The sequence below is a fragment of the Hippoglossus stenolepis genome, chromosome 7 (genome assembly GCF_022539355.2).
Source record: "Hippoglossus stenolepis isolate QCI-W04-F060 chromosome 7, HSTE1.2, whole genome shotgun sequence".
NCBI lineage: Eukaryota > Metazoa > Chordata > Actinopteri > Pleuronectiformes > Pleuronectidae > Hippoglossus > Hippoglossus stenolepis.
The window spans coordinates 25,991,478-26,018,723 of NC_061489.1; the positions used below are offsets into that span (position 1 = coordinate 25,991,478).

The 27,246-nt window shown below is 44.0% G+C and overlaps 1 protein-coding gene across 3 annotated transcripts in view; it reads left to right on the top strand.

The window, feature by feature from the left end:
• fat2 (FAT atypical cadherin 2) overlaps positions 1–23,682 on the top strand; it is a 75,640-nt gene extending 51,958 nt beyond the window's left edge. The window contains exons 20-30 of one of the 3 annotated variants that reach the window (XR_007032840.1): positions 2,124–2,321; positions 3,408–4,005; positions 4,147–4,347; positions 6,816–6,973; positions 10,532–10,985; positions 13,882–14,035; positions 15,986–16,085; positions 16,177–16,334; positions 16,460–16,740; positions 19,480–21,678; positions 23,650–23,682. Coding sequence is in view for 2 of the 3 variants with exons in the window: in XM_035160522.2 (XP_035016413.2) it covers positions 2,124–2,321; positions 3,408–4,005; positions 4,147–4,347; positions 6,816–6,973; positions 10,532–10,985; positions 13,882–14,035; positions 15,986–16,085; positions 16,177–16,334; positions 16,460–16,740; positions 19,480–19,976 (2,799 nt within the window). In the remaining variant the exon portion in view is untranslated. Of the gene's footprint in view, positions 1–2,123; positions 2,322–3,407; positions 4,006–4,146; positions 4,348–6,815; positions 6,974–10,531; positions 10,986–13,881; positions 14,036–15,985; positions 16,086–16,176; positions 16,335–16,459; positions 16,741–19,479; positions 22,460–23,649 lie in introns of those variants that run through there. The other 2 variants (XM_035160522.2, XM_047340638.1) reach the window with 2 other exon arrangements.
• Positions 23,683–27,246: the final 3,564 nt, after the last annotated feature.

Below are 27,246 nucleotides of genomic sequence, written 5' to 3' on the forward strand. Positions count from 1 at the left end.
TGACTCGGTGTGTTTTGTTAATATGAGCAGAAAGGGACAGAGAATATGAAATCACAGCCCTGAGTCGCGTCAGATTGAATTAAGGCTGCGAACCTCCACCTGCTCCGCTCCCGACTGCGTGATGAGCTGCTAACGAAGACTGATGAACTAACTACTCCAGACAATTAAAGAGAAATCACTCAGATCAGTCGTTTCCGTCCCTCCGTACCGTGATGACTCTCATCCTGCGTCTGCTCTCTGGGGGAAAGATGCTGAGCTGTGAGTGCTGCTCCATCGCAACCCGTGGCGCCCGGAGCTCATTAAAGAGTTCAGGACTCAAACTCATCAGAGAGTCGCACCTAGAGCGAGGTTACTGAACTTCAAACGGCAGAAAGATCAGCTGTGTGTGTGTGTGTGCGTGCGCGTGCGCGTGCGCGTGTGCGTGTGCGTGTGCGTGTGCCCTAACCCTAAACACAACTGAACAAAGCAGAGCAACAAACCTCCGACCCTGATTCAAATGAAGAATACTACATTCAATATGTTGTATTATTCAAGCTCAGAAATCTTTTCTTGCTTTGTTTTTATTTATTTATTTTATTTATTTGATTTGAAGTCAAAGTGGTTGAAGTGAAAGAGTCTCTGAACTTTATTAATGTGACATGAGTCTCCGTTTGCTTTGCACAGACACAGACAATAAAAGACCTTCAGAGGGGAACTTTTTACTTTTATACTTAGAGAACATTTCAGAGCCTACACTTGTACTTGAAGTACTTGTGTACTTCACTTTAAACACAAGTATCTGTACTTCTGCTTGAGTACAGGATGTGCGTGCGTTCACCACCTCTGGATGAGGTTGCTCTGACACCCGGCGCACATCACAGAGCTGCGTCTCGCTGGCTGTCGCTCATCGACAGTTCAAGTCGCTCTGGCTTCGCTCTGTCAGGACACAAACTCCCGTCCAGTCACAGAATTGTTCCCGAGCCAGAGCGTTGCCTCCGTGTGGTTCTGAATCCAAACGCTGTTTTATCGTCCCATCTGCTGATGTCTCCCCCGCCAGCTCGGCCCGACGAAGAAAAAGCAGTGATTGCATTAAGCAGATGGATGTTTGCTGAAACAGGGGAAATGAGTTGTTTCTTTGCAGGTGTTGCACAGCGTCCTCTCTCCTGTTGCCGTTACGTCCCTTTGTTTATCTACTTCCGACGAGCACATCTGTTGCAGTGCAGCGTTTGTCTGAGGCTGCGGCCGTATTTCACTGAGAGCAGCAGATGGACGCTTACTTCACTATGTGTGTGAAAGTCCTCAGAGCTGCAGCTCAGTGATAAATCTGTGTTGATACCTGTACTTCAGGAAAACGCTCACTGGAGTCTGTCTTCTCTCCTGCAGCCCAGACACTAACACGTGGACTGATCCAACGTGGTTCACTCCAGAGTTTAATCAGATTTGTGAGACGTGTTTGGCTTTGTGCTGCTCTGCATCTGTCAGATGTTTCTGTCGAGGGAGGCAGAACTAACATTGTTTGACAGAGCCGGACCGGAGGGTATGAAGCAGCAGCTCCTCACCTCTGTCCTGAGGCTCACAACTCAGAGTCACTGTACAGAGCTTTTGGCGATAAGGGCCGACACATGTGGAATTTATGGAATTTTGAAAACATTCACAGTTGTTTTAAGTCTCCAATTAACTTCCCCTGCATGTGTCTGAACAGTGAGTGAACACAGGGAGAATATGCAAACTTCCCGAAGGCTCAGGCTGCAGGACATGGGACTTGAACCCTGAACTATCTCGCTGCAACAGTGGTACTTACAACTGCACCACCGTGCTGCACAGAGGAGACGTATTTACAATCTTATGAAGTTTGAAAGAAGAGAAACACCAAGCACCAAAACAGAAAGTTAGATTCCTCTCCACAAATTATACTTTAACCTATTTTTGTATCGACTCAGCTTCAGCTCAGGCTCCGATCCTCCGTTTATCTTCACTTTATCCATTCTCCCCCTGAAAGGTCACTACACAGTACAACTCCCCATGTTTCCCTCTGTCTCCACTGTCTGCTGCTGTTAACATATTTCCTCAAAGATGAAAATGGCGGTAATAACAGAGATCTTGATGAAAAGCTTTAATTGCCCTTTGCTCCTCGTCTCCTCCAGGAGGGCGAGTCGGTCGGCAGCAGCGTCCTTCAGCTCGTGGTGACGGACAGGGACACGCCGAGGAACGGCGCACCTTTCTCTTACCACATCGTGAGCGGGAACGAGGATCGCCGCTTCCACGTCGACCAGGGCGGCCTGCTGTCGCTGTCCGCGCCGCTCAGGAAGAAGGTCAAACCCCGACATCAGCTCAAGATACAGGTGAGGAGGCTGTGAAAACCCCTGAGTCCCCGACTGTTTCCTGTTTTCCACTTTACATCCACCTTTTAATCTTTTGTCTCATCCTCCTTCCTACGTGGGGCTGTTGGCACATCTGTCAAATCTCAATATTTGTGTCTTTGGTGGAATATAAAATGAAGATCTCATAAATTGGCTCACTATGAAAAACAAAAGTGCTCATTTTAAATCCTGGTGCAGCAGTAAACCTCTGATGCTCTGCGGCTCGTCCTCCGTGGCCTCGGCTGTGAAGCTGGAAATCACACTGGCCGAGCATCAGGGGAAATGTTAAAGTCATTTTTATAGAAGTCGTTCAACAATCTACTGGAGAGTCGCCAGCAACTTCCTTTTCTTCATCGTTGACTGGATGTGGAGTCAGACCTGCTCCATGTTAGATCCCAGTTAAGTGGACAGTGTTGTCCTTCAGGGCTCATGAGAATCAACTCGTACAACAAAGACAGGAACGTGCGGCGCCGTGAATACAGATCTGAACTGTTAATATTGTAAGAAAGAGTTCATCCAGAGTCCGTCAGTCGAGTCGTGACGTTTACTGAGAAGAGTTTATCACCAGGTCGCAGTGTTCGAGGCTTCTGAAGAACTGAAGGCATTTCTGAGTACAGCTGTAGAATGAATGTCAGTGGATATCTATTGGCCTGTCTTAATGTTATCTGGAGTTTTAACACAGCTTATTGATGCTGTTTGGGAAAATAGCATGTTTTTATCTTATCAATGTTTTAAAAATGTGTTTCCCTGCCCGACATCCCCCCCGGTCAGTGTTTAACTCCACAACACCGAGAGAATCACGGTGCACAGACGGTTCAGCAGGCGAGAGGACGTGGGATCTATAACTGTTCACTGATCAGATGTTTTGACTCTGTAGTCTCGTTCATCTGGTTCCTGTTCAGACGCCTGAAACTGTTGAACTGACCCGTGAACAGGAAGAAGAGAAGATGTTTGTTTTAAAATCCCACAGACGTTTATCTGCAAAACAAAATGTTAGGAGCTGATGTCATAAAGATCAATATCGTCTTAATGATCTTTGTGGTTTGTTTCCATGTTTCCTCCACGCAGGTGACGGACAGCGGCCACCCCCCCCTCTCCTCCATCTGTGTGGTCAGCATCAACGTCACCGAGCCGAGCATGTATCCCCCCTCTGTGGTTCCTCTGGAGGTCTTCATCACCACCTCTGGAGGCCTGTTTGCCAACCGGGTCATCGGCAGACTCCACGCGTCGGACCAGGACCTGCAGGACGTGCTCGCCTACAAGCTGGTGTCAGAAAGCCCGCCCGGAGGCGTGTTCTCCGTCGACCTCGCTGATGGTAAAATCTGGGCGGATGAAAATCTGGAGGAGGGCTCGTATTCGCTCAACGTCAGCGTGACCGACGGGAAGTTCAGCGTCTGCACCGGGGTCAAAGTTCACGTGTGGGCGGCCGACCAGAGGGCGCTGGACTCCGGCCTGACGCTGCAACTGGACAGGATGTCGCCAGAGGAGTTTCTGGGAGATCACTGGAGAGGCCTCCAGCGCAGCCTGAGTCAGGCTCTGGGTTTACCCAGACAGGAGCTCCACCTGGCCAGCCTGCAGCAGCAGGACGCCCAGGTCCTGGAGCTCCTGCTCATCTGGAGGCAGGAGAGTGGACTGGTCCAGACTCTGCCGACCAGCCGACTCTCAGGTGATCACACTGTTCTTAGCTTAATGTATTAGCACTGCATGATGTGAAGAGAATGTGATGGATGACTCTTTGAACAGACCTGTGGCGTCTGGCAGCGAGAGGAAGCGTCTGTTTGAACCTGAAACCTTCTCCTTCATGTAGGAATCATATTAGACATGGAGGACTCTCTGGGCCTGAGCATCCGCCGGGTGAGCCACAACGGCTGTGTGGACGCCGGCTGTCCGCCACGCGGCTGCAGGAACGCCGTCCGGCTGACGGGAGAGCGGCTCGGCCATTTCACCACGGCCAGAGCTGGTTACATCACCCCCCAGCACGCCTGGGAGAGCGTCTGCCCCTGTAACGGTACGTGTGTGTCGCATCACACAGGTTTACAATGAGCTCCACAGACGTAAAATATAGATCAAATATATATTAATACGTTTCAAACCAATATCACTCTAGTGTTTTAATTAGGTTTGGTTTGGACAGTGTAGAATCCAGCTCTGTTTGTATATGAATTTCATTTTTAGGCCAAAATATTGTCATTTTAATACATCGTCTCTTTCTAATCTAAAACTCAGTGAAGCTGCGTCTCTAGTTTGATCTAATCTCCTTTTTGACTGTACTCAGATTACTAACTCAGATTAAAGAGCCCTCCTCTTCTTTACCTGTTAATCCCGCTGCAGTAAATCCCTCAGATTTGATATGAGGGAGAGAACTCGTCTGGTGTGAATGTGGGTTCGTCGTTAGCTTCAGTTACAGTCGACAGAACATCTGAGCGGCGGCGCCTCGTTGGATCGTGCTCCGTGATTCGCGTTGGCATTCCTGAGAGGATTAGAGCAGAGTGAGAGTCGGCGAGGTGTCAGCTTGTCTGGATTCCTCCGGAACGTCGTCTGGATATTTTGACGTCTTTGGTTTTAAGACGTTTTGGAGATAAGGTGTCGTGTGAGATTCTCCGATTTTGACATTTATTTTCATTCTTTAAATCACCAAATAAGAACATTATGTAAACGTACAACAACACAATATGTTTGATATGTTTAATACTTGATTTGAACTTATATTACAGTAACAGCGAGATGCTACTCATGGAACTTTGAGTTTTTATCACTGAATAAATTTAACGAATTTATCAAAACAATCGATAGACTTACGATTATGAGTTGAAGACACTTTTTGAAAGTAGGATTTAAAGTAGGAGTTGTTTTAAAGTACCATTTATTTTTATTTCAAATCATTTGAAACACCCCACTCCTCCTCCATGTTAGCAGGTGGGACGTGGACGTGAATAAATAATTATAGGTCGTGTGTTTCACAAAGATGGTATTCACATATTCACAAATCACAATTTTACTAATTTAACCCTCAACAAGAGTAAGTCCAAAGTACCAAAGAACACAAGAGAGAAGAAATGAGAAAAGTTACTACATTTTATTTAAAGGTTATTGAATCCGTGACCTTTTCAATATTGTAAAGTTTGATTATTAAGATGTATTTTATGTGTTAGACATTAAAATCCAGCCGAGGTTTTAAACTGAGGATTTTTAAGACAGTAACAAACTGTGTGTTTTTTCATTTTTCTTCGGAGAGCCGTTGTGGAAGACAAGGTCAAAATGAAAGTTAGTGAGTCTGGGAACATGTTGTTACTGAACCTTCCCACAGGCGTCATCAAAGTTTCATCTCAGAACCAGTAAAAACCAGAGAAAGAAACCGAGCAGGAGAAGTTTTGTCTGAACACTAATCCGCTCCTTTCTGCTGCCGGAGTCATCATTGATCCGTCCATTCATGGATTCACTCATCTTTCATTCAGTCCCTGTTCCCCTCGGTTCTGCTGCTCATCTTTAAACTTGCATCAGACTCGTCTCCGATGACTTGCTCTTTTTTTTTTTACCCTTTGGGCATTTTAGTTTTTCAGCTCTTGGACATTTTCCACTTTAAAAGATCAAACTATTTAAAAAAAGAAGACACGTTTCTCTTTCTTTCTTTCTTTTCGTTTTTTGTTCCGTCAGATGTGAAATCACATTACGTCGAGTTACAGCGTGTTTCATCTTCCACCTCTGGCCGGAGGTGAAGGTGGAAAAACAACACTCGCCCGCACGGCTTTCTTTTCTTTTCTTTTTGTTTGTAAGTTTCGTGGCCTCGAGTGTGAATCTGAAAAGGGAATTTGGTGCCTTCAGAAGTTCAGGTAACAAGAATCTATAACAGTCGACTGGATGATGAGAGTTTAGACTGAAATCGTGTCAGAGATATTTTATCTCAACTTCTTTTATCACTTCAAGTCTTTAAAAACTACTCTCATTTGTTTTCACTGCCAATTAACAGTTGCAGAGTTGCTTTTACTTTATTAGACTGAAAATATCCATCTGGCCGAAACCCGTCTTTCTGCTTGTGCCGTCAAAATGCAGCATAATTAAAATCTGAAACACATTAAATATTCCAACAAAGTCCAACATTATTATGAATGTCCAAATAAATATTTCAAACATTTCTGACTAAGATGAGAGCTGAGCAGGATGTTTTGAAGATGAAAAATAAAAGCTAAACCAAATAAAGATCCCAAAAGATATTTTCAGCATTTCTACTCTGCAACTTCTTGTTTTTAATTTGTCGACATAATCTGTAAATACACTGTTAAGAATGTTGGATTTGTGTGTGTGTTGATTGATTTATTTTCCATATTGATGAATGACTTATATCTTCTGATTGAGTTCAGTGACCTTGAGGTGACGTCTTGGTCCAAACACACAGAAATATGATTTCAAATTAAATAAAAACAGAAGGGGAGAGTTTTGTCCGCATCTTTTTTCATTCTCTGTGTTCCTGTGTTTCAGAGACGGCAGTGAGGTTCGATGGTAAATCTTACCTGAAGTACCTGCACAGGATGGACGAGGACAACCACGAGTTTAAACTGTCGCTGAAGTTCAAGACCTCTCGGGATCAAGGGCTCATCGCGTCGGCCAACAGCTCCAACGACTGGGGCGTCCTACAGGTATTTATCTGTGAGGCTGCAGTTCAAAAGATCAGGAGACTTTCACACAAATGTATGAACTTCTCTAATGTGACTCGCTTGAGACGCACAGGAGCCTAAATCTGGTTTAAAACCTAATTTATTATCCACAACTTGGCGTCTACCAGTTCTTTTCTTCAATATGAAAATACGTACCGGCTCCACAGGTTGGCAGCTCTGTTGGCTGGGGGGGGGTGCATGCATCAGCTGCTTTCAAAATAACACTTGGTCCAAGGACGAGCCAGTAAAGAAACCACGTGCACGTCAGCGTTGGCTCTTTTCATGTGAAACAAGAAGCTCCGTCATCGTCTGTTAGTTGGAAATATCCCAACGGCTCGGAAAGATAAAATCAAAAGAAGTTGCATGAGTGTGTGTGTGTGTGTGTGTGTGTGTGTGTGTGTGTGTGTGTGTGTGTGTGTGTGTGTGTGTGTGTGTGTGTGTGTGTGTGTGTGTGTGTGTGTGTGTGTGTGTGTGTGTGTGTGTGTGTGTGTGTGTTGTCACTCTGCAGTGAGGCAACTTCCATTTAAAACCAGTCCAAGACAAACCGTGCGTTCTGCTCACCTGAGACAAAAACCTTGGTGGACATGTCTCAACGTCTCTGGAGAACGAACACAAAGTGAAAAACATTGTGTCACGAAATTTAATTACAACTGAAGGAAATGTGGGAAATGATTATTTCCATTCATCCACAGGAAGAGTGAATATTCATTGTGTTCTCCTCCGAGCCGAGGTGTTCGTGTAATGTTGTCGTTTGACATTAATTTACCGTCACAACGATAAAATCTGAGAGCGGCTGATTTAATCTGCGTGAGTTCTCTCCAGGGAGCAGCAGCGACGACGAGCGAAGCCTTTCATCACTGACAGCATCTCAAATGTCAATATGATATCTGCTGCTTTGAGCCGGCTGTCGTGTTTTCAGTTCAGGCCTCACGTTCTCTGAAATACTTGATATCTGACCAATTTTGTCTTTCACGTCTAAAGAACACAGCAGGTTATCCGTTCACAACAACTAGAACATTTGTGGGTGTTCAGGTGAGGGGTGACGTCAGGAGGACGGACGCGACCTGCACCTATCTTGTTTGAGCTAAACGCCTGAATGAATATCAGAGCTGGCATTAAGCTCTGCACACGCTTCAAGCTCCACCTCTGGTTCATTAATCCCTCCTTCTCCAGAATAATCAGCTCATCACCGCTCTTTTGATTTGAGGAGGGACTCGTAGCTCGAATGAACTCGCAGTCTTCGAGATTAATTGAAACGTTTCTTCTGGAGTCGTCGAGGGAAGGAAAGAGATTCATCCGGCTGCCGTGATGCAAGGTCTTCTGCGCCACGTCACAGGGACACACTGAGAGAGAATAATGAATCGTTGTATTCTTTGTGAGACATGAATAATTCTCTAAACAGATAGCAAAAAACAATACTGGCTTCCCCTCGTGGGCTCCTCCTCTCATTTGCGTGTGTACTCGGACGGTTGATTCTCGGGGGACTTGAGAAGTAGCGTTCAGTTTCCCAAGGTTCTTCCTCCTGAGTGTTGGGTCTCCGCTCGCACATGCAAGACGGATCCCGGCCTCTCCACTAATGAACCAGAGCATGTTCATACATATTCACCTTGATTCCACTGTTACATTCGTGTGCGTGTACATGTAGACAGGGATGCTGAAGCTGTTCCCATGTTGTTTTATTATGTACTAAACAAAGTGAGCACGCTCGCTGCAGAGGAGCAGCACTACACTCACTGTAACTCCTCTGTGTGTGTGTGTGTGTGTGTGTGTGTGTGTGTGTGTGTGTGTGTGTGTGTGTGTGAACATCACATCCAGGCTGAGTACACGAGCGCAGCAGCCGTTGTTGAACTCGTTGACGCTCCCCACAGGAAGCTCGCAGCGTCTGTGTCGCCGCTCGGAGTCGTTGATTTATGGAATCGCGAGGCACCGATGCCGCGGAGCTTGGGTCCCTGCGGAGTTTGACTTGACACTGTGCTCGTGCTACATGCGCTGAGCTGATACTATAAAACAAGCCTCAGTGCGTCAGACGGAGGAATCTCTCGTCACATATCCACCACACGACAAAGCACAACACACATGTCATGTAAAATGGATGAAGAGACAAGCGACAGGCGCCTCAGACGTCTCAAGGTTCTCACTCGCTCTTCTGCCGGAGCTTCAGCGTCTTCCCCTGATAAGATCCAGAGCCGGAGCTGCTGTCATTGATCCATGTGCAGGACTCTGCAGGTCGACCCTCATAAGTGAATCATTCCTGTTGGTTTGTTTGTTGGGGTTCTTTTCGACCCCCGTCGGCCGAGCCACAGGAAATCAAAGTTAACCTCAGGCAGGGACAGAAAGCGAAGCAGCGTGGGCCTGAACGTTGAGGAATCTATTCACGAACAACAACAAGAAAAACTCCAGGAAGGAAAACAAAACAAAAGCTTCATCTTCAAGAAGCGCCAGCCGAGCAGATCGCCATCAATAATGCATCGCGGCCTTCGGCGTCCAATGGGCTGATGCTTAGCAATTTGCAAAACACACACTGCATCGGTTTATTTAATAGGGAAGATATAAGGACTCTTACGTTACATCAAGAAAACATGAATTGATAAAAAGCTGCTGGCTTGTTAGTTTGAGAGAACGCTGAGCGAGCAGAAACGTTAAGAGGCTTCCGCTGATGTTGATGAAAAGCTCAGTGTGTGTGTGTGTGTGTGTGTGTGTGTGTGCGTGTGTGTGTGTGTGTGTGTGTGTGTGTGTGTGTGCCGTGTGTGTGTGATCTGTGTGGTGTGTACACGGGAAACATCAGCAACACAGGAAGCTGCCAGCGAGTAACACAAACGACTTGTCAACAGCAGCAGTCGTGTTTATCTTCTTAGCGTCTTCACCCTCCACAGACGGAACAGATCGTATGTGATGAGTCACTGGAGACGTTGATATTGTTGTTTAGTAATAATGAGATTTTAGTTTTAGGGCCTCAGACGCTGATTTAAGTCACAACGTGGATCTAAAGTTTACTTCAGCAGCATTTGAACCTAAGAAAGGTTTGATTTACATGTTTAATTACTCATTTAAAGTTTTAATTCACGGTTACTCTAGTTTGTTTGGTTTTAAATCAAAACTTATCAAGTCCATAATGTACAATTTATATATTTTAGGTACAAACAGTGTTTGAGGTTGATGCTTTAACAACTTAGTTTCACTGTTTCTCTCAGTGCGACGACTCAGATCAAGAGAAATTAACAATCAACATTTCACTGTGACAAACTTCCTCCCGGGTCCCGTTACTCTCGAAGCTCTTTGTGATTAGAAACAAGAGAAAGACTTAACTCTGCAGTTTACATGAGGTTAAGAGTCTGGGATTAATCTCCAGCTTCGACACAGCTGATAAGAGTTTACTGATCTTATCACACTTGACTTAAGAGCCCGACTCTTTCAAGGTTCTTTCATTAAACCGTAACTTCTCGTTTCTTCTGCTAAACAAAAACTTCTGCTTCTTATCTTGTTGTTTTAATGAATCTGTGAATCTGTCGTTAACCTTCTGCTGTCTCTCTCCGTCCTCAGCTGACCAGCGGAGAGCTGCTCTTCAGGTTCAGCTGTGGAAACGCCGCCCCTGGTTCGCTGCTCGTCAGATCCGCTCCTCTCTCAGACGGCCGGTGGCACAGCGTCCTGCTGGAGGTCAACTCCACCGCCCTGAGGCTGACCCTGGACCAGCAGCACCCGGCCTCCAGCGCCCTGACCGAGCCGTGCCGGATGATGCGCTCCCACGGTGCTTTGCTTTTCGCTTCGCCTTCACAGGGCTCCCCACCCGAGGGCCACGGGCACCTGCCTAACTTCAGCGGCTGCCTGGAGGGCCTGGAGCTGAACGGGGAGCCGATCGGAGTGGGCGACGCGGCGGAGTGGACGGGCTCCGGGAGCCGGAGGCTGTTCGGGGTGTACCAGTGCTGCAGCCGAGCAGGAGCCTGCGACGTCAACCCGTGTCTGAACGGAGGCGTCTGCGAGGAGGACGCTACCGCAGGTGAATATATATATAAAAAAATATCTATCAAAACTGAAATGAATGTTATGTTAATACATAATTAACATAATATGAAAGTTTCGTCTGAGAAATGTCAGAAAGTAGTGAAATGTTTTAATGACTTTCCACAGCTGAATTGATGGATTTATATTATTTCATTCAAGCCGTTCAAACCCAAATATATTCATGTTAGTATCGCACACGATGAAGGAAAACTTCAATTAATCAGGTTTTTGTAACCTGCAAAACTAAATTTGATAAAATGAAAAACTACACAGTCTGTTTCTGCAATTAAAAAGATTCCAGAAATCTCCTGCACAGCTGAGACTTACTTTTAAATGTCAGAAACACAATGACATCAGGTCAGTGTGACTGCTGCTTCCCAGTGAAGATACTGAAGATACCTTTTTAATCCCAGAGAAGCCACAGTGACATTTCAGATGAACATCTGGATCCAGTGAAGCGATCAGGTCGAACTGACCAATCACCTCTCGTCCCAAACAAACCTTCCACCAAACACACACCAGAGCAACTCATGAGGATTTATTCCTTTGCAGAGAATCAAATTAACTTGCTCTTGGTTGGTTTTGATCTTTTCATGATGTTTATTTGCCTGTTGGACGACTGGTTAAACATCTGGTTGAGCTCCAGCTCCGGGTAATGAGGCACGAGTCGTCTGTAGCGGCTGCAGGTTCGATTCCGACCTGGACTCTGCACTTTAAACCCAAATCAAGTGGAACATGACATCATCTGCTCTCTCTCTCTCTCCCTTTCACGCTTCCGTCAAAAGCAAGAATCTCCAGCTGCCTTCATGTCGTGCAGCTAAAATCAGTAATGTCAGGTTCTTATTATCAAATAAGGAATAAACAGCCAATGAAGCCGTTTCCAGACACAATATATTCAGCATCAACACAGTGAAACATTCTTCAGGCTCCGGCTCGTCCTCTCAAACCACGACTCTGAACATCTTGACCGTGTGTGGTCACGTGTTCGTTTGAGGTCATCACCGATTGGTTCTTACATGATCAGTTATTGGCAAAATACAAAAGACAGAATATTGGTATCAGGGAGGTTTTGCCACCTCTTGGTTGTTCTGCATTATGTCCCAGAGAAGAGGACGCCTGGCGGCTTGACTTATTATTTTCTCAGAATAGCAGCTGATAAGCTCACAGAGGCTTTAAAGTCATATTATTCCCATGAGTCTCTGTGAGTCGGAGGAAACGAGTTCCTTTCCTCTGAAGGTGGATATGAAAACAAAGGTGAAGCTGCAGCAGATACAATCTCTGTGATTTGTAAGAAGTGCAAACAAATGAAGCCCAAGGGTTTTTATCAAAAACCTGCCGCCTGCTGGTATTTCTTTCCCCGTTAGGTCAGTGAACTGCATCGTTTCTCATTTTCCTTTCGTGCAATAAGGACATGTCCACTGTGTCTCTGTGGACACGAGACAGGAAGTTACGGTCTGGTTTCACTGTGGACTTTATTCACCATCCCGTCAAATCACATTTCAGTTATGCTACAGGCAGAAACAATAGATAAATATTATTTCCCCAAAGATCCTTCTGGGTAAAGACAATGTTTCAATCTCGTTTTCCTTCTGAGACGGAGAGAAGAGATGAAGAGACGTGAAGTAAAACGCAGAAACAGATGAAAACAGAGAAACTGAACTTGTTCTCTTCATCTTTTTCTAGTTTGTTTATTGGCCTGGAGTAATATGTGTAAACTGTAATGTCAGGGAACCAAAGAAACGTCTTTTTCAAATGATATTAACACAAGAAACCGTGTGTAACAAAATAATCTAAGATCCACTCTCAAGATTTTGGATTTTTCAACCAGCAAACGCTGCAGGTGATGGAGGGATTCGGGTCTTTGTTAGATTTCTGCCATGTTGGGTCTTTTGTACATCTCATATACAACAAGTTGATACCTTTACTTTACAAATAACATCAAATATTATATTTGATATCTAAATATTTAGATCCCAGACAACATCATCTGATAAGAGTTTAATAGATCTTATCACACTAAAACCAGAAGCCATGATTTATGGATTTAATTCACCCCTACATCGAAGGAAGAAGTCAGGATGGTGACTTGGTCCAATAAAAGATAAATGATTATCAGAGAGGAGCAAAAGAGAAACGCTGATTAGTCAGCGTTTCTCTTTGAGCTTTAGCTAGATCACTTTGGACGGGAATGGAAAAGCTCACGAGAACTAACAAAAGAAAAGTTAACGAGAAAACACAAACGACAGAGGAGCAGAACAGAAAGGAAAAGTTAAATACACATAAACAAGAATGACAAATATAAAACTTAACGTGTTATAATATATAATCTTTATGTCGCTGACTGAATCTCCCAGAGTTCAATTTCAAACGTGTGTGATCTTCATGATTCTCAGTCTTTGTCTGTGGTCTCGTTTTTAAAATCAGTAAAGATTTGGAAATCCTCGAGTGTTCAGCACTGACGAACCAAACAACTAATAAATAAACTAATGAATAACTCAGCAGTCCAGACGACTTAACGACAGGTTGTTGGTTTGAGGCCCAGCACCTGCTCCACCCATCACAGATAGAGTAATACCATTAGACTCACGTCTGCTCTTCAGAACAGTTTGTGTTGTTTCCTGCTGCGTCTCCTTGTTTGCTTTGTCCCGGTTTCACCTGGTTAAAGAGAAAACTTTACAGATCAGTGAAACTATCTCAGACTTTAAATCACGTTCTGTCCACTTTCTTTCAGGCTGATTTTAATCTTTAAATATCAAACACGCTCTCGTGCTCCGCGGCCGGAGCAGCTTGACCTTTGCTTTGATTATTCACTGGCCGTAGGGGAGACTCGCCGTGGCTTTGATCAGCCGCTCTTGTCTCAGACGTCTGTGTGTGATGTGTTTGCTCCGCAGATCCACGCTGCAGGTGTGCGGGACTCTTCCACGGCGCCCGCTGCGAGCTGGACCACAACCCGTGTGCCTCTGAGCCGTGTGCCCACGGCCGGGTGTGTGTGCCCAAGGCTCAAGGCTACATGTGCAACTGCTCTCTGGACGACGCTGAAGCACGGTAAACACACGCACACACACACACATACACACAGACACACACACACACACACACACACATACACACACACACACACACACACACACACACACACACACACACACAGTAATGTACTCCAAACTTAAACATAGTTGTGTTAAACAAGTGTTTTATAGATTAGTTTTTTTATTGAGGAATAAAATAATGAACAGACTCCGGACTGTTATGAACAATGAAAATGGGCAATAACTATTAATATAATATATTATATTTTGACATTAATTGATCGAGACCAAAACCAACAGATTAATTGATGATGAAAATGGATTTTTAAGCCCAAACAAATAACTTCCTGCACACAATTATAATTAAATACAGAACGATATTAATAATTCCAAGCACAGATATACACGTTGACAACTCCAACAACAACACGACAACACAACAATTTGCATGTTTATGTGATTGCACAAACACACAAACACACAAACACACAACCAGCTAGTTGTATTCCGCTCACATCACCGACATCCGCCCAATAGAAGGGTCACGTTCAAACCAGATTACTGCATTTGCATACTCCTCCTTCCATTCGGTCCTCGTGGGTATTGAACCCGCTCCATGTTCCAGGTGTTTGATTAACTCAGCGAATGAAGAATGGCCGGCGGTGAATGGTAATTGCAGGAAGTGGGCGTTTGCTTTGTGACTTGTGAAGCTCACAGACGTGTTCTCGTGCCGTGGCGGTGTTTTTATAATTATCTTAACGTGTGCGTCTCTGTCTCCGCGGAGGACGGCAGCGCACCGGAGGAGAGTGAGATGTGTGCTGTGTGTTTTCAGTCACGCATCCACAGCACAAAGACACAGGACTTCACCTCTCACTTCATTTAACAAAGCTTTTCACTCTTTCCACAATAATAATCCTAATATTAAAAAGAGGAAAGCTGTATTCTGGTGTTTTGCTGGAATGCGTAGCGAAGGAATCCTGAACATGGGAAATGACAAAGCCAAACGGCGTTATGTAAAACCTAATGATGGGTTTCTGTCAGTGAGGCAGCAGCGGCACTTAGCAATCAGGGCTCGGCCAGCAGGTCCTCGGGGTCACGTTTCGGTGCCTGGGCCAGGAAGATGGAGGCCGGCAGTGAGAGTCTCTGTCTCATCAGCCACATGTGACCTTCGCCGCCTCGGAGCTGCTCCTCACTCGAGGGCTCCTCTACAGGCGGTCGGCTGCTGATCGCTCACGAACGCTAATCGAGAGAGAACGTGTTTCATTTTACTGCAAAAACGTTTCCATCCGAGAGTGAGAGAGAAAAATCTCGCTGATGCAATTAGTCAGTTAATCAACAGCAGCTAGTTTATTAATCAGATCATTTATGTCCATTTTTTACCAAAGTGACAAATATTTTAATGGTTCCAGAGGATTTTCCACTTTTTCCACTTTGTGTTGAACAGAAAATCTTGAGGTTTTTTGATTGAAAAAGCTACAATCAGACGATACGTTGGAATATTTATATTAATAATCATGTATCTGTGCTGGTGACAGCTGACGTCAGAAGCCTTAATGGTTTGTGTTTTCTCTCTGGTGTCGGTGTTCACTTAACTCAAGGATCAGGTCAAAGGTCACTATGGGTATAACACATATAATTTAAAAACAAATATGACATTATAAGACATTCAAAGTCCAAAAGGTCCAAGGTCAACTTGATTGGTTGTTCAACTAAATATGAATTACATAATAATAATAATCAAAAAGCAATTATTTTCTCTGTGACTTGAAAAATGACTGAAACGATTCATCAGTTCTTCAGACTTATTGTTGCAGCTCTAAATTAAATGCAATAGTTGTGTTGTTGTGTTGTCAGAGCACATTATTTAAATTCTCACCTCGAACATACACGACTCTGAAACTCCAGTTTGTTAAAATCCTTCCCGTCTCATCTCAACTCCTCCATGTGACGTCCTCTCCTCCTGCAGCTGCCACAACCTCATCGACGTCTGTTCTCCGAATCCGTGTCCTGGAGGTTTCGACTGCAAAGTCACCGACGGCTCGATTCACTGCGACCCTCTGCCTCAGGTCTGTGAGAGCAACACATACTGAGTTAATATGATGCTTTGTGAGTTTTATTAAACTAATTAAATGTCTTTCTATTGTCCCGTGTGTCCAGAAGCTAAATCCAATGATCGGCTACATGGAGATCATGGAGATCAGTGCCAGCGTGCTGGGATTACTTTTCCTGGTCAGCGTCTTTGTTTGCGTCAGGAAACGTTACGTTCAGCATAAGATGAAGAAGAAGAAGCCGGTCTGCGTCCAGGACTCCAATGGGTACGAGATTCAGTCTTTAACATATTTCCCTCATCCAGATTATATGTTGAAGACAGAAATGTACCTCAGAATCTAATGATGTACAATAAATTCCTAAATCCAAACTTCTCTTCTGACGCCCGCAGGTATTTCCAGCCCAGTTTGACCAAGAGCCTCAAAGCCAACAACCAGGAACTGAACCCCATCGAGATGAGCTCCATGGTCGGTCCCACCAACGACCTGGACAGCACGCCGTTCAGGTCGCTGCGCCCCTGCAGCCAGATGGGTCTGTGCGGTGGCAGGGTTTCTCCTTCAAAGATGCAGGGGCCGGTTGTGTGCAGTGTGGCCCCCAACCTCCCGGCCAGGCCCCCGTCCAGCTCCGACAACGACTCCATCAGGAAGAACCACTGGGACATGGACTACGAAGGTGAGGTGGTGCTGCTGGGGCTTCAGCATGATGAACATGACAACTTGTGCTTTTTATTTTGAAACAATAATGTTTACTAAGAAGAAAACATTTATAAAACTTCATTAATTAAATGAAATTCTGCTGCACTGAAGAGGAAACACAAACATCACATGTTGGAAGCTGAATATAGATCCGGCTGAATGATTCAAGGTCAATGTAAGCAGGTGTTTGTTAGTCATGCAGAGCAGTGCATCATGGGAAACACCTCACGCTCAGGAAGATGAGACGTTCGTCGACGAGGCCGATCGGATGCGATCAGGAAATAACAAAGTGTTTCATCTCCCTGCGTCTTCGTCTTCCACTTTCTCTCTCTGATTGTTTCTCTCTTTCATTTCTCTCACTCTATATTCTGTCACAACCTCCCTCCTCTTTTCAACGTTCTTCCTCTTCCCGGTTTTTGTCCTTTATAAATCTTCTTCTTCTCCTTCCCTCTCACCCCCTCAAAGTTCAAGTTGTGGAGGTTTTGACCTTCAGCTGTTTTGTTGAGGAGGAGATAATGTGATAATCTCAGGAAAGAAGACGACTGCGAACCAGCAAACAAGCAGTTTAAAGATAAAAATCGAATCTTCTTCCCTCGTCCTCTGTTTCCATCTCCCTCACGTTCCTCTTCTCTGAACTCAGGTCCTCCTCCTCCTCCTCCTCCTCCTCCTTCTTCCTCTGATACATCCTGTTAACCTTTCCACCTTTCTCCCGTCCTTTATCCCTCGCTCCTTTCCTCTGTGGTGTATCTGTCTCTCTCCTCGTCTTATTGTTCTCCTGGTCTCTCTCTCTCTCTCTCTCTCTCTCTCTCTCTCTCTCTCTCTCTCTCTCTCTCTCTCTCTCTTTGCATGCAGCATTCATTTTTCTTTCATGTAACGGATCAATATGGCCGTGACTCATACATCCTGTGCTATGTTCTCAAGACAGACGACGAGAGGCAGACCAGGCGTCCGTCATGCCATCGTTCCCCTGGCAACGCAGAGAATAAAGGACACGTTCCTGTAGTTCTTCACTTCTTATCCAGCTCGTTGTTAAAGGGGGGGGGGGCGTCGGAGTCCTCTACGCTTTGCTTCTGCTTCCCCCTGTGACCTCAGCACTGACTCTTCTAGTCGACCTCACCCGTCATCTGAGCGGATTGGGAACTTTTTCCTTTTTCGAATTCGGACACGGTCGCTTTTATCGACTCGTAAACTGTCAACCACCATGAAACGACGCTTACTCGTCAACCTGTTGATGTTAAGATACTGTATCATCTGGTTAAAAAAGTTAAACGCAACCCATCTAACTGTAACCTGATCAGACGCTTTCATCGATGTGTAAATCAGTAATCAAACTGTGCGTTGTTACATTTTTAAGTATTACAAAGAACCTCCCGATAGCCAATGAAGTAAGAAACAGTCAATCCAACATTATTCATTATACATCAACGTGAATAATTTACATTAATTATTCGGATACAAGATAGTTTTGTGTCGAGGTCCCGCTGAGACACGCTCTCAACCAATCACGAGTCAGTCTCGTCTGTCAATCATGACGTCTCAGCCTGTTTTTAAATTAGCTAATTAAAACCAAACGTATCAGGAACATGAACATGTGAACAAACATCAGTGAGATAAGAACGACCTGAAACGACAGAGACCGACTTTGAGAATAATTCATTTGACATGTACGAGATAGAAGTTTGGTCCATGTCCCGTTCACTAACATGGAGGAGTTTATACCGGAGTCGGCCTTCGGGGGGCGATCAAGATGCTTTGGCTTCACTTTCATGAGCCGCCATGTCGTCCACCTTAACAAACAGACTCAGAAGTGGAAGCCAGTGGAACACGAAGGGTTACCCAGAAGAAACTCTCTGACTTTCTGCATCAATTGATTAAAAAACAAAGATCTAAAAGTTTTCAGATAAAGTTCCTGTGACGTCTGTGATCGATGCTGCAGCCTGCGGCCGCTCGCTGCTCTGCTTTCTGCAGCGTCAGAATCTGAGCTTTTGTTCTGAACAAGTTAATGAACTGTGGAAATAAGACGAGCAGAGATTCTCTTTAGCCCGAAAATATCTTAATCACTATTTGTTTCTCTTTGTCTCTTTTCCTTCTCCTCACGTGTTCTATACGTCTCGGTTTATCAGTCTCTTGTCCTTCTCCTGTCTCGCTCTAATATTTCATCTGTTGTCAAACAAGTGATTCCTCAGATGTTGTTATCAAACCCTTTAACAAATGAAATGTTAATGAGGTTCGATCTTTTACAGTTTAAACATTTTCCAACAAATTTACGTTAACTTTTTACTTCCAATATAAACATAAATCGCATCTTTTCTGCATTAGTTTAAGTAAAAGTATTAATTTGAACAAACAAACACTGATACACAGATTCATGAATCAATGAAAGGCTCGTATCAACTCTCTTCATCCAGCAAGAGTGAAAAGATTCTTGTTTATCATCAGAACTGGTTCTGGGTCAATAAGTAAAACGACTTTAGTGAGTTTCTCTTCTTTAGACATTTCTCCTCCTGTTCTTCAAATCAAAGCTGCAACATTTCACATCTGCAGTTGAGGATTTAAAATGCAAACACTCAAAGCTTGTTTTAAACCCTTCCTCAGATCCTGGCCCAGTGTTTATGAGTATTAATAATAATCTGTCAGGTGGATTGGTTTGTTCAGTCTGTGGCTGAAGCTCAGGATGGATCTTGTAATTCTCTAAACTCTCCCGTGTCCTCCTCAGTGTACCCGGCGGATCCCGACTACTACGGCCGTCCGTCCGTCCAGGAGTTCCCTCAGTTCGACATCGTGGAGGACACGTACCCCAGCGGCACCGTGGACTCGCGGAGGAACTCTCGATTCAACGGCTTCCCCTTCCCGCTGGACCGCTGTGACCGCCGCGCCCCCCTCCCGCCGTGCTACAGCAACCAGAACCTGGACAACTTCCTGGGTCCCGACGGGCTTCCCCTCCCCCGCTCCCAGTGCCCCAACGAGTACACGGCCATCAGCTACTACCCGGCCCAGAACACCCGCAGCCCGGACAACGTGTCGGGCGGCTACAAGAGACTCAGCATGCGTCTGAGCGTGGCCATGCCGTCGTACGCGGAGCAGGCCGACCCGCCACCGGCGCCCAACCCGGCCCAGCCGCAGACACGACCCGCCGGGCCGAACCCGAGGAGCTACGACAGGACAAGCATGGTGGGCAGCGACTACGGGAGCTGTGAGGAGGTGATGTTCTAAGGTCCACCGGCCCTCTGCTCTCAGGCAGCTCTGAAGTAGAAGAACGAGAAGTTCAGCAGAAGTTCATCTTTCTGTGGAGCTCTCGTTAAGAAGGGGGGTGAAATGTGAACAGTATTACAGACTCGACTGTTTCAAAGTCAGAACAAGGGCCAAACTTTTTCATTTTTTAAGCCTCAACCAGGGAGAGAATCTGACTCCAGAGAAACGGGTCATGAACACGTGTGGAGAACCACGACTCCTGCGTTGGTCAACACACATCATGTGACTCCTGACTTTAAATTTGATGCCACGAGAGCTCAGCACTGTTTGACGTGATTAAACACGAGGTCAGTGCGAAATGTCTTTGTGATGAAATCCTGAAAAGAGGTTTGATGAGGATGTTGAGGATGAAGAGTAAAAGCTTCATCATCATCTCTACTGTTTCTGCTGGTGCAGGTTCGTCTCTATATGAAAAGAAGAGGATCAGAAAGAAGCCGCAGGTTTAAAGTCACTGTTTCACATCACGACGTATTAAAAGTGACATTACGCTCATTTCATGCAGGAGAAACATCTCAGTCGTTGATCAGCTCGTTGTCGTTTGTCCGTCACGACGTTCGGAGGCTGGATCCTCAAACAGACTCGAGTGGTCGTGATGTTTCGTGGTGAAGTTGATGTGTTTGAACTTTAAGATGTTTATTCCTGTAGATTCTGTCGATGTTGAATCTGATGGATTTGAATGAGTGAGAACTTTCTCTCTGGTGGAGATTCTGTGTTTGTGGTGAACTTCTGCTTCCTCCTGATAAAAGAAACACTCCATGTGGAGCAGGAGAGGAAACGTCTGTGCAGCCATTTTAAATGTGCTTCAGATGGAAGAGATTCTTGTTTTGGTCCCGAGCTCGTTGTGCAAAGTGAGTTTTACTGAATATTAGAGTCGATGCTTTGGCCTGAACTTCATTTTCTTCAAAAGAAACAGTTTGACAGTAAAAAGACGAGATTTTCACATTACAGACATTTCTTTAAAAAAGAATTTCAATGACGAACGATTTTAAATAATCTGTGTCTCGGTTTTGGTTTATGAAACTTTAAAAACCAGTCAAATGACCTTCACTTATCAAATCTGTCTTTAAACAACTTTTTCTTTTTTGACCCAAAGTGAATTTACTGTCGACATAAAAGGCAAAAAAAAGTTGATACTTGAGAAGTTTCATTTAGCAAATATCTACAATTTTATACTTTACAAATGACCTCAGTCTAAAACGAGTGAAAAGCATCAATCTTTTTATTGAAGAATGATTGAAAATGAAATTAAAACTTCAAAAAGTATTTAATCTATCGTATGAAATAGAGAAAGAACAAAAGAATCCTAAAATCTGAGCAGCTTTTATCTGAATGTTACTTTACTTACTCATCAATTGTTCAGAAATCCACAGTCGAATAATTTCAGGTCTAAAAGTATTCATTTCTCAGTGTTGTTTAATAAAATAAACCTGCAGCCATGTTTGTTAAAGTACAACATAAACTGAGCCACAGTAAAAGTACATATATATATATATATATATATATATATATATTTTATAATTTGTCCACTCAACATTTTTCAAACGTCGCTATGACAACGAGTGATGGTCCTGATCAGGTCGCTGGTGAATTCCAGTGCAGATAAACTCAATCCAGCTGTTTGGACAGTGTGTGTGTGTGTGTGTGTGTGTGTGTGTGTGTGTGTGTTCACGGTGTTTACTGCTGCTGTGGGGACGCAAAGGATGCTGGGTAATCTCGGAGGTTGAGCAGAGACACACACAAGTGTTTAAAGTAAATTAAACGTATTTAGTTTTAATTGTAAAAAAACAAACGCTTAAGAGAAAAGTATTTGACATTTCTGAAGACGTTGAACTTGGTCAGAGACGCGGAGTTCGATAAGTTGCTCTCCTGCTGTAACAGCACTTTACAAATCACATGAGAAACAAACCACGACACAGAAAAATAACATTTACGTCTCAGAAAAACCTTTAAAATTTAGAAACCTGGATGAATCGAATGAGCTTTACTCAGAGTATTAATACTACTTCTGTACTTAATTAAGTTTTCTAAGGAATAACAGACTTTTAAAGATCAGAGAAACTAAACTAATCCACTTTATGCAGATTTTGAATCATATGTTGTTACATGTGCTGAATCCTGCTCAAAGATTTCACACCATCGCTGTTGTTGTTGCTGTGGGTTGATGTAGAATCATGTTTATAAAAAGATGTAACTATCTGCAGGTGTTGTGTTGTGTTGTATAAACAGTTTGTGCCTGTGTGTTGTTGTTGTTTGTGCAGATTTCACTTGAATGTGCGTTTGTCTTCATTCATTCATAAAGTTTATTTTTCTATCAATGTGGGCCCCCCCCCCATGTTTTGCTCTGTTTCTCTGTGAGAGATTTTTATTATGATGCCATCCTTCTGTTTTTGTTTTCAACCATGTAAAGAGAATATGAATAAAGATATTATCTTCTATGAACCCGACGCCATCAGACTCCTCGTTTGCTTTGTGTCGTCAGAGAAGAGAAATAAGATCTGTGGGCGTGAAGTGAGGGAACGTTCAGCTCCAGACGGGATCCGAGTTATCACAGGAAATCAGGAGGGGATTTCAATCAGTGACAGCAAGAGAGAAATCTGTGTTGGTCTCAAACACGTGAGCAGAGCCGACGGTTTCAAACCAGATCAACCAGCAGCGTCTCATGAGGGACGAGGATCAGAACCTGAGAAGCTCTGAACTCTGAATCAATCAATCATCTTGTAACTTGAGGATTTAACTCAGTGAACAAACAGCAGAGATTTAAAAAACGTCGTTCATTTTTACTGTTTCTTTTATAGAATTGTAGAAAACGATTTGTTTGAAAAAACCTGGTTTTGTTAAAGTTCAAATTAAACAAAAGCAGAAAGTTCTGCATTGATATCAATAATCAGTTAATTGAAGCGACGCAAATCAATGTTCAGCAGGAAAACAACAACAAGCGAGTTAATTAATCTTCTTCTGTACGACTTGAAACAAGCAGAGAATTAAATCAGTTCAGCTCAACTTGTCACTTTCACAAATTAAGACTTTTGTCTCAAACAAAAATTCATAGTACAACAAGGCATTAAAAACTCAATCATAGTATAAACCAAAGAAATGTTTTTTAAGGTCGCAGTGACCTTGACCTTTGACCATCACACTCTAATCACTTCATCCGTGAGTCTGCGAACGTTTGTACAAAATTAGAAATGACTCTGGACGTGTTCCTGAAAGACTCAGCAGCTTGTTTGTTATGAACAATATGAACAAACCTCAAATTTCAAATGTTTAATCACGAATGTTTCCTCCTGTTTCTCCACTCACTCAGATTAATTAAAAGTTTAGAGCTGCTCCAGATAAACAGATGAATGTTAAAATGAGTTGAGGTGAGTTAGTGGTGCAGTGAAATGAGGATGAAGATGTTTGGTTCACTCGTCTTCATCTCTTCATGCTGACAGTGACGCAACAAGTCAGTTTATTAGTTGTGTACTTGTCTTACACTTCTTCTACTTGATTGAAGTAAACTAGAAAACGTTTAGTTTTACTTTATGATAAACTTTACTTTATCTTCACTAATCAGCTTAAAAACACATTTTCTTCACACTCCTGTCAGGCTTTATCTGATGCTTGTCCATCGAGCAGATCAAACATGACGAAGGTGTGTGTGTGTGTGTGTGTGTGTGTGTGTGTGTGTGTGTCTCTGTGTGAGTGTGTGTGTGTGTGTGTGTGTGTGTGTGTGTGTGTGTGTGTGTGTGTGTGTGTGTCTATGAATAATACTCAATGAGACTTCAAACAGCTTCAATTACTTCAGCACCTCAGGTGTCATCCTCATTATCCACCTGTGTGTGTGTGTGTGTGTGTGTGTGTGTGTGTGTGTATCACAGATGCTCTCTCACATACACACATGCATCACATTGATTTTAGACAAATACATGGAGGAAAATCCTGGAAAATAACGATAATCAAACATCCAGCGTGTGACCAAGCGGAGAAGAATGATTATGTGTGTTGATGTGTGTGTTACAGATGTGTGTGTGTGTGTGTGTGTGTGTGTGTGTGTGTGTGTGTGTGTGTGTCTGCTCGTCACGTGAGGTCACTTTAATAATCCTGTTTGGTTTAAACAGTGCAGCAATTCACACTCAATCATGTGACTGTGAGCAGCGCGGAGGGGGGGGCGAGGGGTCGAAGGTCATAAAACCCATTTCCCAGCCCCACGCCACTCAGCGGCTGAAGTGATTCCTGAGAACGCAGCTCGTTGTTCTGCTCAACAACGGAGTAAACAAACGTGAGTCACTGCAGCGATGCTGAATTACATGAATCAATAAGAGACGTGATGAAAAGTGTCACATTAGGTTTTTACACCTGAGAAAACACATCGATGGATAAACACAAACACAAACACAACCGAGCAGATCCAACGAACGTAACTGGTTTAATATAAAACACAAGCTCCATTCAAACCCAATATGCATCTCTGATATTGATTAATTAACTTTTAAAACACCAAGAATCATAAATAAGAGTTTGGTTTGAGTGGGATTAACGTGAAAGTCTGAAAGGTTCGCTGAGCGAATCTGTTTTGTTTTATACAGAAAAGAAAATCTGCATTTAATTTACTAATTGTGCTATAAAGATAAATGTGCCCTCATTTTAAATTCACTGTTATTATCTGTTTATAATATGTTTACTTCCAACACTGCAGGACACAGATAAATCAGTTTCATTGATTCCAGATCATTTTTCTACATAAAAAATAGTTTTCTCTATGATCAATGTAGAGCAAAATCCATACGCTCCTAATGCGCGGAGAGATTTCTGCACCTTCTCTACATGAAGCGAACACGGACCATGATGCATTGCACCGACGGGGGCCGGTCACATGACGTGTGGAACCTGCTGCAGCCGTTTGTGTGACAACAATCTCAAGTTCATCGCTTCAGCAAACAAAGAATCGTTCTGTGCATCAAAGTCCGACGTGATGAATCCACGTCCAGCACCGTGACTTTCTGCCTCGCTGGATTCTGACTATGTGACTATGTTCATAATAATAACAATAAATCAATAACTAGTGTGTGTTTATGTCGTCTTGTGTGTGTTTTCTTTACCGTTGTGCATGAGAGTGTGCACGTGTCTCTTTGTGTATTCTCGATGCATCAGCGCTCGCATCACAAAACACGCTTCACAGTGTTTGGTCAAACGCCCCCTGGGAGCCCACGAGGGGAAATTGCATACGTAGCGTGAGTAAAGTGTGTGTGTGTGTGTGTGTGTGTGTGTGTGTGTGTGTGTGTGTGTGTGTGTGTGTGTGGAAGCCGACACACACACACACACACATTATCCACAGCGGAAACTCGGGCGTTTCAAGCACCAACAAAGTGAATCTCCGATGAGGAAGAGGAGCGAGTATTTGCCGTTTGGATGAAAATCCAAAGACTTTGCGAACGCGGCGTTTGATGTGGAAATGAATGATTCAGTCTTTTTTACTGTACCCTCCCACCCCCACCTTCCTCCCTCCTCTTCCTCCTCTTCCTCCACTTCCTCCTCTTCCTCTTGATGATCTAGATCCATCACCTGGTTCACTGCGGCAGACTCTCACTCTTGTGTTGAACGGATCCAATCGGAGGTAGTTTATAGTTCCTGTGCTTCACGGCTCAGTTCAGCGAGGAAACTCCATCAAATCGTGGAATTCTTCATTGGGATGTATTTTCCTCATGTGGATCGAGTTTGTGAACTTTCGCTCTGGGGGTCGTGAAGCAGGTTTGTTTGGAATAAACACAAGAAGAACGTTGTGAGCGATGATGTGAAGGTTTCACAGATAATCCGAGAAACTCTGAATCCATGAACTTTAAATAAAGACGCTCGACTTGTCTCCACTTCCTCCAACTGTTCAGAGAAAGAAGCAACAAGATCTCAGATACAAACGCTGCCATCTTGTGCCGAAGACTTCTTTTAAAGCCTCAGTCTGTGAGGTCGCGGTCGGGGGCGGAGCCACGGTAGCGAGGTCTCGCCGATACACTCGCTCGACCAATCGCGAGTCAGTCACAGCTGTCAATCATGATGTTTATCCCACAAACACAGAATGACCTAAAATGACAGCGACCATCTTTGAGAAAATACAATTTGACGTGTTTTTCATTTTCTATTTTGGCCCATGTCCTATCTGCTAACACGGAGGAGACGCGCTGTATGACTTATACTGCAGCCGGCCACCAGGGGGCGATTGAAATGCTTTTGCTTCACTTTGGGGGAGCCGTCATGTCGTCCATCGATAGTGAAGAAATCATCGTTTTATCAGAAGAAGAAGAAGAAACCAGAGAATTTCTAATCTAGGGAGAACTTCCACTGGATTGTGTAGGGGGCACTCATGAGCTAGTCTGGAGTGAATGGGGCTCTATGGTGCTGTATAGAAACAAATGGGTTAAAAAAAATCTGCCAATTATCTTTGTTTTTGATTAAAGAGGTAGAAACAATACACATAGTTCCATTAAAATAGATTTGTGACGTTTCCGACTACGTAAAAAATGACGTTACTCCTCATTCGCGGTTTGGTTTCACCACAGCCTGGTTATGAGCGAGCGTGGAAACAGCACCAGGACCAGCAGCTGCCACATTAACCTGATTTATGTTTGGATCCTCCGGCTCCTCCTTTACACTCTGCGCCATCGAGGACGAATGTCCCGTCAATCAGGTTTAAATCCTCCACTGACCAATCAGCACATGCTTCAGCAGAACGTGAGCATGATACAGGAAAGAAAGAAGAAGAAGAAGAAGAAGGGACCAGTGTTAACATATTTGACTTGATCTTCTCGTCTTGAGGTTGATGTGAAGTTATAATTAGTTTAGCTCTTTGGCTCCGTTCCCACTGACTCTGCTCTGCAGGTGAATTACAGCCACAGGACTAATTGAAAGTGTCTCTGAAGAAATGCAACTTTGCATCTTTCTCTATTTTCTGAGTCCTTTTTGAAAGACCTGGACTTTCCTGTGTTCCCTGAGCAGATTTCAAAAGCCATTTACTCACTGGATGTTTCCCAGCAGACAAATCGATCTGTTCCAACGTCTCAGCTGTGAAACGACTCAACAGTCACTTTAACTTGGTGCCTTTGTATATTTCTAATATCTTAAATCTGATATATCACTAAAAACACAACAATCCTGCAGTGAATTAAATGAAGGTTGATGGAGAGAATGAACGAGCTGGTGCGTAAAGCTTCCTCCTCACGTGCCAGAGGAATATGAAGCGTCTGATGAAGCTGAGGAG